We start from the raw sequence: 16,019 nt of genomic DNA on the forward strand, positions 1-16,019 counted from the left end.
TAAGTCATGTGTGATTTTAATCAGCCATTCAGGAGAGATGTTAGAAAGTGCTTCTACATGCACACAGTAGTGGAAGTTTGGAACTCTGTTCTTCAAATGGCGATCAGTGCTAATTCAGTTGCTACATTTAAATCTGAGGTAGACAATTTTTTATTAAGCTAGGGTATCAAGTATATGGCCTAAGGTAGGCGTACGGAATTAGGCAACAGATCAGTCATAATCTTTTTAAATAGCAGAATCCAAATGTTCTTTAAATTACTTCACATTGATTTACACTGCAAATTTTCCTTTAATATGAAATAAAGCAAAAGACTTGCATTGCTTTAGCACCTTTACCCAATACAGAAAAATAACCGAAAGCCAAAGGCATAAAGGTTTCGGTAGAAGATGAATTGATGCTCAACTTTGTTCCTGCAATATCATTAGAGTAGTATGATTGTCAAAGTTTTTGGAAACGGATTAGAAATGTGTCAGTAGCTCAAGTCAGTTAGATATTACAGCAATGTTGTGAATGGTCAGGTTGAACCTTGGACAATTACTTGGAAGAAGAATGAAGCTAATGGTAAGGAATAAAGTTTGTGGTGGGGACCAAGAACAACCGGGCCATCAGCTACAGTCTTTCAATTTTTTTTCTTCTTCTGCGCACACCTCTGAGGCTTGGGCATGGCAGTGACTTCCAAAACCAGAAGTTAATGCATTAGCATGCCGGTGGCATGCATAGACCCTCTGAGCAGCTGCACAGCTTAAAGGAATTTTGGGCTTCAGTCTTCCCCATTGTTAGAGAAAATTCCTGCTCAATCAGTACTTAATGACAGTTAAGGAATATGACATTAATACAGTGAAGGGTCAAGAGAGATGGTGATAAGATACATCTGGGTGAGATCAACCTGATGTTGTGTTGGTGTTGCAAATGGGAGTAATACAGTTTAGAAACAGGAGGGATAGAGAATGGGACCTTGTGGGGACTTGAGAGGTGTGGCAGTGAGGCTGTTATAAGTGATTATAATTACATAGCTGAGCATGGAGTGCCATCCAGCAGGATAATGGAAGAGACACATTGAAGGAAGATAATGCAGTTAACTGTGTCAAAGACAGAAAGGAAAATGATATTGCTCTTAATTCTTTTAACTTGAGGCAACAGGTGATTGTTTTTCTTTAGTCTCAAAGTGAGGAAAATGTAATTTTCTATTAATTTGTTTTAACAAATCTGATAAATAAAGTTAGATATTTATGGCAGGGAAATGTTATGTGTGACATAACTGCAGCATATAGGTGTTGTGGAGAAAATTGCAGGCCTGTCCATCTGTATATGCAGTACAATCTATTGCTCAAGGGATTTCAATGCAGAGTGGTTGGGCTGCACCCTGAGCTGCAGACATTGCAGGGCATCAGGGAGCTTGAGGGTTATCCGGACTGTCTATTCCAGATGGCAGTCCTTGGATTAAGAACTGAGTCTACTACAGTCCTGCAGGAAGTCATTCAGTCAAGGGAGTGAAAAGGATTGTACTGTAACAGGAATCTGTATCATCAGAGGAATAGATTCTGTTTTGTACACCCACAACTGGGAGTTCATAAGCAAATTGACATAGGATAAATACAGAGTTGAACGTATGGCTCAAAGACTAGTATGGGAGTTTGGATTTTAATTCATTGGATTAAATAGAAAAGTTTTTGGAAGGCTTCTCATCAGGGGGGATCCAGAAAGGAAATGAGAAAGGATAAGGTAGTTATGCAGGTTCGTGATTATAGGCAGTGATAATGGAGTGTGGCAGGAAATACAAATTTAAGCATGCAACTTAACAGAGGACATGGTAGTAGTGAAAAATGGTAAAAATACAGAATGAAAAACCCTTTATCTGTCTGCACTGGCATTTTTAAGATAGATGAATTCATTGCACAATATGTGATGAGCAATCCGGAGATATATTTACAATGTAACCAAATGTAATGCTTCCAAACTTGTAGATCATACAAAGCTAAGAGGGAATGTGTGTGGTGAGGAGGATGTAAAGTGACTTCAGGAGGATTTTGAGAGGCTTAGTGAATGGACAACAACATGGCAGAGAGAATATGATGTGGAAGAATGCGATTATCCATTTTGTTAGGAGAAACAGGTGTGTAGATATTTTTTTGAATGGAAGGGGTTGTCCTTGTCGATGAGTCAGTGAAGGCTAATGCGCAGGTGCACCAAGCTGTTAGGAAGGCTAATAGAATGTTAGCCTTTATTGCAACAGGATTCGACTAGTGAACTCTTGGTACAATTGTGTTGGAACTTGGTTAGACCATACCTGGAATAGGATGTGTATTTTGACTTCCTTAGAGAATCATAGGGTAATACAACACGGAAACAGGCTCTTCGGCCCAAACTCGTCCATGTTGACCATGCTAGTTCCAGTTGCCCACATTTGGTCCATATCCCTCTAAACCCTTCCCATCTATGTACCTGTCCAAACGTTTTTTTAAATGTTGCTATTGTACCTGCCTCAACCACTTTCTGACAGTCCATTCCATTTATGCACCACTCTGTGTGAAGAAGTTGTCCCTCAGGTCTTTCTTAAATCTTCCCCTCTCACCTTAAACCTATGCCCTCTAGTTTTCAATTCTCCTTCGCTGTAAAAAAGATTCATCCTGTCTATGCCCCTTATGATTTTATACACCTCAATATAGTCACTCCTCAACCTGCTATGTTCCAAGGAATAACGTCCTATCCTGGCCAATCTATCCCTATAACTCTGGCTTACGAGTTGTGGCAACATCCTCCTAAACCTTTGTCGCACCCTTTCCAGTTTAATTATGTCTTTCCTATCACAAGTTGACCAAAACTGTACACAATGCTCCAAACGCAGCCTCACCAATGACGAATACAAGTGTAGCACAACTGCTATACTCAATGAAGGCCAGCATGCCAAATCCCTTCTTCACCACCCCTGTCTATCTGTGATGCCGCTTTCAACGAACTATGTATTTGTACTCCTAGGTCCCTCTGTTCCTCAACACTCCTTAGGACCTTACCGTTTACTATATAAGTCCCACCTTGGTTTGACTTTCCAAAGTGCAGCACCTCACACTTGTATGCATTGAATTGCATTTGCCAATCCTCAGCCCACTTGCCCATCTGATCAAGATCCCTCTCTAATTTTTGCTAACCTTCTTCGCTACCAACTATACCTCCTAATTTTGTATCATCCGTAAACTTACTAATCATGCCTTGTGCATTCACATCCAGATCATTTATGTAAATAACAAATAACAAAGGTCCCAGCACTAACCTAAATGACACACCACTAGTCACCAGCCTCTAGTCCGAGAAGAAGCCTTCAGCCATCACCGTCTGCTTCCTACCATCGAGCCAGTTTTGAATCCAGTTAGTTACCTCTCCCTGGATCCAATGCGACCTTAATCTTCATGACTAGCCTGCCATGTGGGACCTTGTCAACGGCCTTACTAAAGTTCCTATGGACAACATCCACTGTCCTAGCCTCATCTATGCTTTTGGTCACCTCTTTGAAAAACTCTGAAAGATTTGTCAGATATGACTTCCCACACATAAATCCAGGCTGACTATCCCTAATCAGACCTTGACTATCCAAATGTTGGTTAATCCTGTGCCTCAGTATCCTCTCCAATAACTTGCCTAACACTGATGTCAGACTCACTGGCCTGTAGATCCCTGGCTTGTCTTTACACCCTTTCTTAAACAATGGAACAACGTTAGCCACCCTATAGTCTTCTGGAACTTCACCAGTGGCTAAAGATGAAGCAAAGATCTCTACAAGGGACTCTGCAGTTTCTTCCCTACAATGTCCGAGGATGAACTTGATCAGGCCGAGGGGATTTATCCAATTGAATGCAAGCTTAATGCTGTAAATATCTCCTTTCTTGTAATATGTGGTCCAAAACATTCCCACTTATTTTCCTTAATTCTCTCCAGAGTAAACACAGATGAGAAATATTCATTAAAATTCTCCTCATCTCATGTGGTTCCACACTTAGATGGCCATGCTGATCTTTAAGGGGATCTATTCTCTCCCTAACCACTCTTTTACTCTTTATGTATCTACAGAACCCCTTGGGATTATCTTTAACCTTATTTGCCAGATCTATCTCATACCGTCTTTTTGCCATTCTGATTACACTTCTGATACACTTATTATAGTCAACTAGCGATTCACTCGAGCCTGATAGATTGAACCCATTGTATGCCTTCTTCTTTTTCCTGACCAGAGCTTCAATATCCCTTGTCAGCCTGGGACCCCTGTCCTCAGAGTCTTGATATCATACTTTTAAAAATCTCCCCTTTGCCAGTCATTCCTTTTCCTTCAGACAGACCTCATCCAATCGACAGCTGCTAGATCCTGCCTGATGGCCCTAAAATTGGCCCTGCTGCAGTTTAGTACCTTAACCCGTGGACTTGTCCTATCTTTTTCCATACCCATGTTAAAACTAAGAGATCTATGGCCACTGCATCCAAAGTGTTCTCCGACTGACCCTTCAGTCACTTTCCCGAACTTGTTTCTTAAGTGTTGCACCCTCCCAAGTAGGGCCGTCTACATATTGATCTAGGAAAGATCTCAGGAAAGATATTTTTGCAGTGGTGAGAATGCAATGAACGTTCCCAAGATTTGTTCCCTGGATGCAAACTAGGCCTGTATTTTCTTTAATTAGGAATGAAGGGTAGACTGATTGAAACACTTAAACAGAGATGCAGGTAAATGCAAGTTGCTAATCTTTAAACCATCAGTCAATGTGCTGACACAAACACTTGGAACACGATTCCTGGAAAAGGTCCTAAGAAACCAGAATAAATGTACTGCATCAAGAGGAAGAGGAATACAAAATCAAAGAAGATGCAGTAATAAATCGAGCAAATTCAAAAGGGTCTAAAACAATAAATCAGAAAAACACACCACCACAATGAGGTGTGTAAAGGGCCTGAAGATTTGAGTATTTTATTGCAGAGAAAGAATTCTGTCACACAGCATTTAATATTTTGCCTGGAGGGGAAGTGCATAACCAGGGGTCACAATTTGAAAATAAGTTGATTGCCACTTGGGATCAAGATGAGTTTTTTAAGTAAACTAATAAGAAATATATAAACAGACAGCAAGAGATTAGCTACAGTAAAAACTAATCCCTTCCAGGGTGAGACTGGGGAATTAATGTTGGAATAACTAACATTGGACTTCTAATAACAATTTTGTATCTGCCTTCAGAATTGAAGACATGGAAAGCCTCTCAATAATAAAGAAAAATCAGTGAGCAAAAGAGATGAAAGAGCAAAAAAAAAGACAATCTCTGGACAAAATTTGCTATGAACATGAATGAAACTAAAGTTTCATTGAGCCAGTGGCTTGTATTTAAAAGAAGTGGCTGCACAGTTCATAGTTGCTTTGGTTGTAGTATAGCAACATACCTTAAATTCTAGAAAGTTCTTAAGCAATTGGGAAACTGTGAAAAGTAACATTTGTTTCTTCAAAACAGGATTGTGACAAAAGCAGTGAAGTGTGGCCAGTTAAGTCAACATCTGCCATTAGAAAATTGTTGGGATCTATTATTAATTACGTAGTATCCACACGTTAAGAAAATCATAATACAATCGGAAGATCCAGCATGGTTTTATGAAATTGGTGCCATAATTGATGTATTCATTAAAGTTCTTTGAGAATGTAACAAGCAGGATAGATGAATGGCAACAGTAAATGTACCACATTTCAATTTCCAAAATGCATTTGATAAGGTGCCACGTAGAACATTGATGCAGGAAAGGCAGGAGTCAGAAGAAAAGGTCTGCTTCAGATTAACAAATTGTAACTAGTAGGGTGCCATAGGGCTCAGTTTTGGGATCTCAACCATATAAAGTTGCCATAGTAGCAGAGGATCATAGAGCTGCTCAGTCACTAGAGGGAGACAACTGACAGTGAGTTTCACCTGAGGGTTATCATGCCTCAGGCAGGACCTTCTCAACTATACACAACCTATATTATACGCAGCCCAGCATATCACCCACTTCATCATTACCATCAAGCCAAGGAAACAAACGTTGTTCAATGATGAGTGCAAGAAGAATGCTAGGCGGACACCACACACACTTCCTTAAAAGTGAGGTGTCAACGTGGTGAACCAAAACACAGGACTGTCCGGAAGCTAAACTGTGAAATTGGTATGCAGTAGTCAGACTTCAATCCCATGATCAATGAATCAGATGTAAGCTCTGAGGCTCTGCCACATTAAGTCATGAATGGCTGTTGACAGTGATTAATGAACTAGAGAAAGAGATGCCACAAAAACACCCCACCCTCAATGTAGGTACAGAGTAGATTAGTGCAAAAGACTAAGAATTTGAAGCCATCTTCATCAAGAATTGTGAGTGGATGATCCACTTTCTTCTGAGGTCCCGAGTTTTCAGCCAGTTTGATGCCTCCTTGTGATATCAAGAAATGGCTAAATGCACTGGTTACCACAAAGGCTATGGATCCTGAAAACATTCCATCAACATTACTACTCTGGCTTTATTCATGTCCCCCACCAAGCTGTTCCAGTACAGCTACAAAACTGCCATCTACCAGGAGATGTAGAAGTTTGCCTAGGTATGACCTAACTACAAAAAGCAGGACAGCTCCAATCCTGATTACTGACAAGTACTGCTCCATCAGCCTACTGTGGATCATCAAAAAGTGATTGAAGGGACCATTGGGAGTGCTAATGATGTGAGACTTAGACAGCAGTAATTTGCTCACTGGTGTTTCCAGGGCCACTAAGTACCTGAATTCCCTTTAGCCTTGGTTCAATCATGGACAAAAGAGCTGAATTCGAGTGGGAAATGTTGGACTGTCACTTACCACAAAGCAACATGCTTATGGTTGTTGGCAGTCAATCACAGCAGCGGGAGTGGGACGGAGAGTTGAAATGGGTAATAACCAGGTCGTTAGGTTGGCATCAGCGTAAAGAAGACCACATTGGGAGCACTGGATTCAATACCCTAGGCTGGAGGAGATGCAGGTGTCAGCCACAGGACATTGCTGCAGGAGTTCCTCATGGTAATGTCCTCGGTTCCAGATTGAACAAGTTTTTGTTGTAAACATTCTAGTCTTCTCCCTTCGGAGGATAAGCAGAATAATTTGAGTATGACGGCTTTAGTGGGGATGGGAGAATTAGATGGAGATGAATATATACTAGAGCAAATTGGCAGATGCAAAACTCTTGGAAAGTGTTTTTTCCCAGAGTGACACGAAAGAATGGGGGTTGGGAGAAGATGGGGCTATTAGTGCTGAGGAGTACAAAAATGATTAAGACCTGGTTAGTAACTCTGTGGATGACACCAAAATTGGTGATATAGTGGACAGTGAAGGTTACATATGATTAAAAGACATCTTGATCAGTTGGGTCAGTGGGCTGAAGAGTGGAAGATTTTGGTACAAGATGGCAGCAGGGCTGCATGCGTGCTCTTAACCACAGCCCATCCGCTCCCATTTGCTTTCCTTCTTTGTTTTTCTTTTGCTTCTGTTCTTTCTGTTTTGCTTTATTTTCCTTTTCTTTTGATCTTTTCTGTGGTGGGGTGGTCAGCAGCACTAGTGCAACAGTGCGAGAGGACTGCATGCAAAGTTGTAGATGTGGTTTCAGCTGGCGATTGGAAGCAGCAGCAGTGGCGGCATTCTCCTGGCAATCGGAGGCTGTAGCAGTGAGTACATTCTCTTGCCATTCGGGACTTGTGGCAGCAGCAACAAAGTTGTCTTCCCAGCGTTGTGGGCTGGCGGCAGCAACATCTACACCCTAAGCAGGACCTGTGGTTTGGAGGTGATCTGGCCTAGCAGCAGAGCCAGAGACTATTGGTTGTGTTGCGAGTGTGGGGTCAGCAGTGTCAGCAAACTAGGCCCAGTGGCAAAGAAATGACACCTAAAGTGGGATGACTGCTATGTTAGAGAAAAAGAAACTGTAGATATTGGAATCCAAAATAGACAAACAGGAGGCTAGAAGAACTCAGCAAGCCAGGCAACATCTGGAGGAAAGGAGCAGTCAATGTTTTGGATATAACCCAAATTCAGGACTGGACGTGTATTCTTCAAAATTGCATTATAAGTGATTGCAACACTGGAGAAGATCGAGGACGGACAAGTTGGAGGGGGAGTGGGATGGAGAGTTGAAATGGGTAATAACCAGGTCGTTAGGTTGGCATCAGCATAGAGAAGACCACATCGGGAGCACTGGATTCAATACCCTAGGTTGGAGGAGATGCAGGTGAAGCTCTGTCTCACTTAGAAGGGCTGTTTAGGGCCCTGAATGGAGGTGAGGGAAGTGGTGTGTGGGTGAGTGTTACATCTTTTACAGTTACAGTGTAAGGTACAGGGGAAGGTTGGAGCGGTTGGTGGGGAGTATGGCACAAACTAAGGTGTAGTGGGGCTGGCGCAGACAGCAGCGAAGTGGTAGAGGTCTCCCTTGAGGCTAGGTACCAGCATGGACTGTGGTGGAAAGACTGATATTCTGAACATTTTAGTTTTCTAATTTATACCAGCGATCTATAAAGCTGGACTATTTATTTCTTCTCTAACATTTTTTGTTTTAGAATTTAATCTTGTACCTAGGTACCTGTTTGACTAAGAATGTGCTATAATACGGTGACTGTAAACTTGCACTATATTCATTTGAGTACATATGACAATAAAGCTAAAGCTAATTCAAATAGAGTTTAATTTGGATAAATGCAAGGTATGGCATTTTGGTAAAACAGACAAGGATAGGACATTTATGGTTAAAAATAGGGCCTTGGGTAGTGCTGTGAAACAGAGAGACCTAGGGGTTCAGGTACATAATTCCTTGAAGTTTGCATCACATTTAGAGAGGGTGGTTAAGAAGGTATTTACCATGCTAGCTATCATTTCCCAGACCATTGAGTATACAAATTGGGACATCATGTTGAGATTGCACAACATGTTGGTGAGGCCTCATCTGGAGTCCTGAGTCCAATTCTGGTCGCTCTGTTGTAGGAAGGATATAATTAAGCTGGAGAGGGTTCAGAAGAAGTTTATCAGGATGTTGCCCGAAATGAAAGGTTTGAGTTATAAGGATAGCCTGGGACTTTCTTCATGGACCGTAAAAGGTTTAGGGGTGACCTTTAGAGGTTTATAAAATCATGAGGTGTATAGATGAGGTGAATGACAGGTGTCTTTTCCCTAGGGTAGGGGATTTCAATAACAGGCGCATATTTTTACGGTGAGGGGAAAAAAGATTTGAAAATATATGAGGGGCAATTTATTTTTTACACAGGAGTGGTTGTTTGTGGGATGAACTTCCAGAGGAAGTGTTGGATTTTGGTGCAGTTACAATGTTTAAAAGACATTTAGGTAAGTACATGATTAAAAAATGTTTTGAGGGATATGGTCCAAGTGCAGGCATGTGGAACTAGTTTAGTTTGGGATTATGGTCAGCATGGACTGGTTGGACCAAAGTGTCTGTTTCCATGCTGTATGACTTTATGACACTAAATGGCCTCTCTTGTGACTGACATAATAGGGATAGCAACACAAGGTGATTGCTTTACATGGGCAAAACCCTGCAATGTAACTGGACTATAATTCCATCAGAATGTCCATTTATGCCATTTGTTTGCAATAATAGAAAATATGGCTTTCTGTCACAGTTAAAGCATGTCCTGAATAATTTCTTAGGCCTTTGAACCTTTTTAAACTTAGTTCTGCTTAGGTCAATGAAATTGTCGCTCTATTTATGAAATTATTCTGCCAGCAATCAACATGCTTTGCTTTCTTTCATAATATCTCTTGCTTGCCTTAAAGTCTTGTCATGCAAACACTTGAAATGAATTTGTTGTGGAAAAAAGTATATTTCAATTTTCAGGTAGTCTAATATAGTGATTAAACTTCTGCCATACTAATGCCCGATATAGTTTTGTAATAAAGTTTATATTTGAGTTTTGTATCTAGCCCAGTAATGTATTTTGTTACAATAGGAAGAAATCACTGATCTTAAAGGACAACTGGCAGTATTGGAAGCTAAAGACCATCAGCTTTGTGTAGAGATAGAAGAAGAAACCAGACTCATACAGTCGTATGATTGTGAACTTCCTTCTTTATCGACTGCCTCAGTGATTGAGTTACAAGATCTGAATAAGACCCTGAAAGATGTTCTGCCATTACGAAATAAAATCCTTTTCAATTCAAAGCTTCCTGAAGATGTAAAGAGGTAAAAGAATATTTAGGTGTTACTTGACAGTCAAATTGGCCTTGCAATACAATAGATGGTTTAATGAAAAGCTTGTATGTAATCCAATGACTCTTCAAATATCCCAAACCATTTCAAAGATCTACAAATAGCTCTGATGAATAGCTGATTAATCTACCTTCAGTGCTGTTGATGGTGGAGAATTGTTTCTCAGGATGTTGGAGAATTTCCTTTCTCTATTTTGACTCTTATAGTACTCTTGAATATATTCTTGAATACTCTTCAATATCCAACAGAATCATGAAACAGGCATAGAGGGCCTAAACTTAATATTCCATGTAAAATAATCTGTTCTTCACATAAGAGGGCACTTGAAATCAGTAACTAATAGTTTAAAAAGTACAGTTGAAGTGAAGCCAATTGAACATTTTAAAACTGGTATTTGAAAGATGGTTGACTTCCAATTAGCCGTTTTCATATATCAGTCAATGGAAATGCACCTAGTTTTGAGTAAGTAAATCTTTGAAATGCCACTTGTAACTATAGGCTAGACTTGCATACCATAACTTGAAGTCCATCTTGTCTGGTCATGTGATATACTTCATCACATTGTAGAAAGAATTTCTGGATGAGAATGTTCTGTCTTTCCCACCATCATAAGGCAAACAACCATTTCACTGATATTTGTAATTTTCAAACAAATTGTTTGTTGTTTTCCTCTTCTTCATTCACCTCTTGCCATTACCACCCTTTAGGATGAACCTTGTCTAGCTATGAAACTAATTTTTTAAAAGCCAATGATAAATTTTTGGGATAATCAAATATAGGTCAGATTTCTATTTCAACTAGCAAGCTTATGCAAAAATGATAAGAAGGTGTATAATGTTTGGTTTTGAAGAAAAGTTTTATTACCAAGATTCATATAGGTTGTGGTTTGTTTCTATCGGAGCATGTCTTTTGAAGTTAGATTTTAAACTTGTGTAGTTCCTAGCAGTGGAGAATTATGCAATTCCACCTAATGTTTAATTTGTGGTAGAGTGTGGCAATCATATTTGTTGTTTACACATCATGCAGAGTCAGATGTTGCTGGTCTGATTTTTGCGTGCATACGTTAAAGCAAGTTTTTTTTTATGTATTCCAAGAGCAGTTTGTAAATTACAATTAACTACTACTCCTGGCGATAGTTGATTTAAGACATAGTACTGCCCATTGTTCTATTGCATGCAGATGAATGACTTCCTTCATTATACTTCTTTTAAAACCTATGCACATTATAATTTCAACAACTATTTTTCCCATTTTATACTTCAGCAAAATACTTTTACTTTTTGTTTAAAAATGTATTTTTTGTAGTAATTAATATTTTGGCTTCTTGTACTCAGAGAACATTGGAACCAAGGATCATGTTAAAAAGTTTCATAGATAAGTGGTAATGATTGCCATATTGTAAATAGTAATTGCATAAACCTGTTTATTAGGCTGCAACAGAAAGAACAGTCACTAATCATGGCTATTAAGACAGCTACTGCAAAGGTAAGTGCAATATTTAGAAAATTCTCTCAGTATATAATTTTAGTGTTTGACCTTAACTGATTAAGACTCCTCTCAAATAATAAAACTCTTCTATTTGTTTGCATTTTGCTTGGCCATATTAATTCATAGAATTTATCATTGCATCTTTAAGAATGTGTTTGATTTTTATACATGTGGATAAATAGGACAGAGCAAGATGATAGTTGCACCTGTTGTGCCTTATTAATCCAGACAAGCAAACCTGCAAATAAATTTGTGGATCAAATTAATTTGTTATCTTTCTAGTGAGACTTTATCATGCTTAATTTTGATTGATTTTGATTTTGAAAAGCATTCCATCCTTTGTGGATACTTTTCTCCTAAACCAAAGGAATTTATGTTTTAAACAATTGATCCAGAATGGCCTGAGTTAATGAAAAAAATGAGTCTATTAGTTTTTTTATAGTTTTTGTTTTATTAGTTATTGTATTTATTGTTTTGACATGGAGACAGAGTTGAATCAAGTCAGCCTTTCTACCACTATTCATGACACAGTAAAATTAATCCATTAAAGACCTCCAAATAGCCACTCCATTAATTCCTAACCAGACTTTTGAACAATCAATCCAGGACTTTGCAAAGAAAATCTCTTGTGGGACCTTTAATAAAACAATTATTTTGACCTCTAATATAAGGTTTCTTGAGAGAGTATGGTGCTGGCCAGTGCCCAAGCCCGTGGAAGGCACAGGTCTAAGTGATTAGTACTACATGCATCCCTCCTTTACTGAGCCCTTTCCTAATACTGATGGCTTTTATACTAGAATTTTAAAAGAAGTGGCTGCAGAGATGGTGATGCATTGGTTATGAGCTTGCAAAATTCTTTACATTCTGGAAAAGTCCAGCAAATTGGAAAATTACAAATGTAGCACCGTAATTCATGAAAGGAGGGAGACAGAAAGCAGAAAACTGCAGAGCAGTTTGCCCTTCTGTATCAAATAAAATGCTAAGGTGCTTTGTTGAGGAGAGAAGAATCATAATATAATTAGGTACAGTCAACATGGCTTTGTATCAGAGTTATCATAGTTTACTAATTTATTACAGCTATAAGGGCCATGTTTTTTTTTAAATTTTTATTTTTAAAACCTGTGGCCATTTAAATGTAAAAGTCACCATGGTCCCAGAGGACAACAGGACTTCTGTCTCATTAGTCAGAGATGACTGGTGGTGAGTTTAACCTGGGGGTTACCATCTCAGGCAAGGGATGAGATTGAGAAGGTGGGACCTTCATGGTAACATCACCCAGTTTGGGAATTGACCTGCACTGTAGATGTCACTCTGCTAAGGAAGAACTGTTCTAATAAACAGGGATTTACTAGGATGGCTGCTGCAGCATAATTTTGCAGCAAGAAATTAGATACCTATTGTGAACTCTGTCTATGTGACTGTGGCTTCCTGCAATATGGAGATGATCAGGAATAGAGGAGTTGTTTACAACTAATTGGAGGAATTTTTTACAAGTAAAACTGATTTGTTCTCAGCTAACTGAGCAGGTTGGAACTAGAAACAATTTACAAAGATATAAACAGACTGAAAAAAAGACACAGATTCTGTAGAACTGATCTCCTCAGCAGAACTGCCTGTTCTCTGCAGTTAAAAAAAACCTCAGTTTAAATTTAAAGGGAACTAGTTGCCTGCAATATGTTTGTGAGCTGTGACTTTTGAACTGATAAAAGAGAGACATTTTTCAACTGAATCAATAGCGTTGTGCTTACAAACCAATGGATGTTTCCAGAGAAAGACAAACAGCTAAACACCAAGGGCCAGGCTAGCCAAAGAAGGACGAAAATGTCTGTGTCCATGCTGCATGACGCTATGGCTCTACCTCACCATCTGAACTGGGAAGCAAAGACCGCTACACTGTTTCAGAGATAGCAAGAACTGCCAATGCTGGAAGTCACAGATAACACAATGTGGAGCTGGATGAACACAGCAGGCCAGGCAGCATCAGAGGAGCAGGAAAGTTGACATTTTGGATGGGATCCTTCTGAAGAAGCTCCACAGTGTTACCACCAAACTGTTCTACTTCTTTCTCTACCTCTGTCAATAATGTATTTTCCTTATTTACCTGTTTATTAGATGGTTCAAATTTTATTTAGTGTTGTATCTGCCAATGATTTATATCAATTAACCTGTAGCTATAGCCTTAATTCCTCATAAATAATAATTCTTGTTTCGTGCTGAAACATGGTCTGTGCTATCTTTCAACCTTCATCTGAAAATCAGCTAAAGTGGGACACTGCAAATCTTAAAAACAAGCATAAACATTTGGTATGACTCCAGAAATAGTTGGGGCTTGATTTATGGCACACTATCCCAGTACGTCATGATAGCAAATTGAGGAAGGAAAAAGCAAAGTCGATAAAGGGAAACCTGTAGATGTTCAGTACTTGGACTTACAAAAGGCATTCAATGGAATCCTCGTTAAAGGCTGCTACACAACGTAGGAGTTCCTGCCTTAGGACATAACATATTAGCATAGATAAAGAATTGGTTAGGAAGCAGAAAGTGGGATAAATGGGTTATTGTTGCTCAAGGACTGCCACAGAAAACATTCCTAGAGCCTCAACTTGTGTTTGGAACACCCTGCCTAGTTTAGTGATTGAGGTGGCAATCCTTAACTCAGTTGAAATGAACCTGGATCTACACCTGAAGTGCTGTAACCTGCAAGGTTTACAACCAGATGCTGATAAATGGAAATAGCTAATTCAGCCAGTGCAGACATGGTGGCCTGAATGACCTTTAACTGTGCTGTAACTTTTCTATTCACAATCTACGTCAATGACTTAGATGAAGGGATCAAATACATGTAGCTAAATTTACTGATAACACTGATAAGTAAGAAAGCACATTGTGACAGGGACATAAAGAGTCTACAAAGGGATATAGATAAGTTAAATGAGTGGGCATAAATTTGGCAAATGGAATGTAATGTTTGAAAACGTGAACTTGTTCATTTTGGCAGGAAGAACAGCAAAACAATATATTGTTTGAATAGAGAAATAACTGCAGAACTCTACTGTAAAGACGGATTTGGGTAACCTGAGACATAAATGATAATAAATTAGAATGCAGGTCCAGCAAATGATTTAGGAGAGCAAGTGGAATAACAGCATTATTCCAAAGGAAATTCTGTGTAAAAGTTGGCAAGTGTTGTGATAGCTGCACTGTTTGTTGTCGAGAAAACTTACTCCAGAAAGGTTGTAGTTGCATAAGAACGAGGTGAGAGAAGACTCACTCAATTATTAAATTGGATAAGATGTTAACTTATGAGGAAAAATTGATCACATTAGATCTATACCCATTTGAACTAAGAAGAATCCAAAGTGAGCTCAATAAAAACTTTTCTAATTAGTATTTGTTATGGGTCTACAGTATATAGTGTAGTCTAGGCAAGAATGGCATGTTTCCTTTGCTAAAGTACAATTATAAATCAGGTGACTTTTTGTGTCAATCTGCTAGTTTCATGGTCACCATTATTGTTAAATAGGTTTTTATCCTTGATTTGATATACTTGCATTTATATTCCTCAGTTCTACGTGTCTTTGAAGCATCACACAAGGTTTCTGGATTATTTATCCAGTAAATAACAGCTATGCTTCCCTAACCTCAGTTCTCTGTTATTCCCTTGCACACCCAAGTCCTGACTGCCCCTTTGCTTCCTGCCTCCCAAATAGTACTTTTTTTCCCACCCACTAACCCCTGACATTTTACTCCCAACCTCTGAATTACAAGCTCTTTATCACATCATCAGGGCTTGATCTCACATTCCCCACCTCCCATTCCCAATTCCAGCTAACAAGTCTTAACTTCTTGCCCTATTGATTGCTGCTTCTTTTACCCTCCTCCAAGAGTTCCTGGCTGCAGCCAGTTTCAGCCAGTCTGACAGTCTGATCAACTACTGAACAGGATACAGAAGATAATGAGGTTTTGCTTTTCTTTATCATCAGAACCTATAAGTCTTCAACCTTGATTGGTTTCTGCCAAGCTGTCTGCAACCTCCTTGTGTTCCCTCAAATACAAAGGCCCTTCTCCTAGGTAACCCTTCAGGATCAAGATTGATTTGTTTCCCCATGTTTGGTGGGTTTCATGACAGCTGTTAATTCCAATGCATGAACTGAAGACTCTGAGAGCCCAGTTATTAAGTTATTAGGAGTTTTGTGTGCTCTCTCCAACACCTCTGCTTGTTCCTGGTGATTATTTTTTGTTGTGGGGCTGAGTGCCTTCCTGAATGAATCCCTGGTATTTTCTGGGGCCCCATCTTATAGACTGAAATG

At 39.3% G+C, this 16,019-nt stretch overlaps 1 protein-coding gene across 1 annotated transcript in view; it reads left to right on the top strand.

Moving 5' to 3' along the window:
* disc1 (DISC1 scaffold protein) overlaps positions 1–16,019 on the top strand; it is a 96,934-nt gene that overhangs the window by 28,112 nt on the left and 52,803 nt on the right. The window contains exons 6-7 of the mRNA XM_059645557.1: positions 9,962–10,194; positions 11,652–11,706. Of these exons, the coding sequence (XP_059501540.1) occupies positions 9,962–10,194; positions 11,652–11,706 (288 nt within the window). The remainder of the gene's footprint in view (positions 1–9,961; positions 10,195–11,651; positions 11,707–16,019) is intronic.

Source organism: Stegostoma tigrinum, chromosome 4, assembly GCF_030684315.1.
Source record: "Stegostoma tigrinum isolate sSteTig4 chromosome 4, sSteTig4.hap1, whole genome shotgun sequence".
NCBI classification, from domain to species: Eukaryota; Metazoa; Chordata; class Chondrichthyes; order Orectolobiformes; family Stegostomatidae; genus Stegostoma; species Stegostoma tigrinum.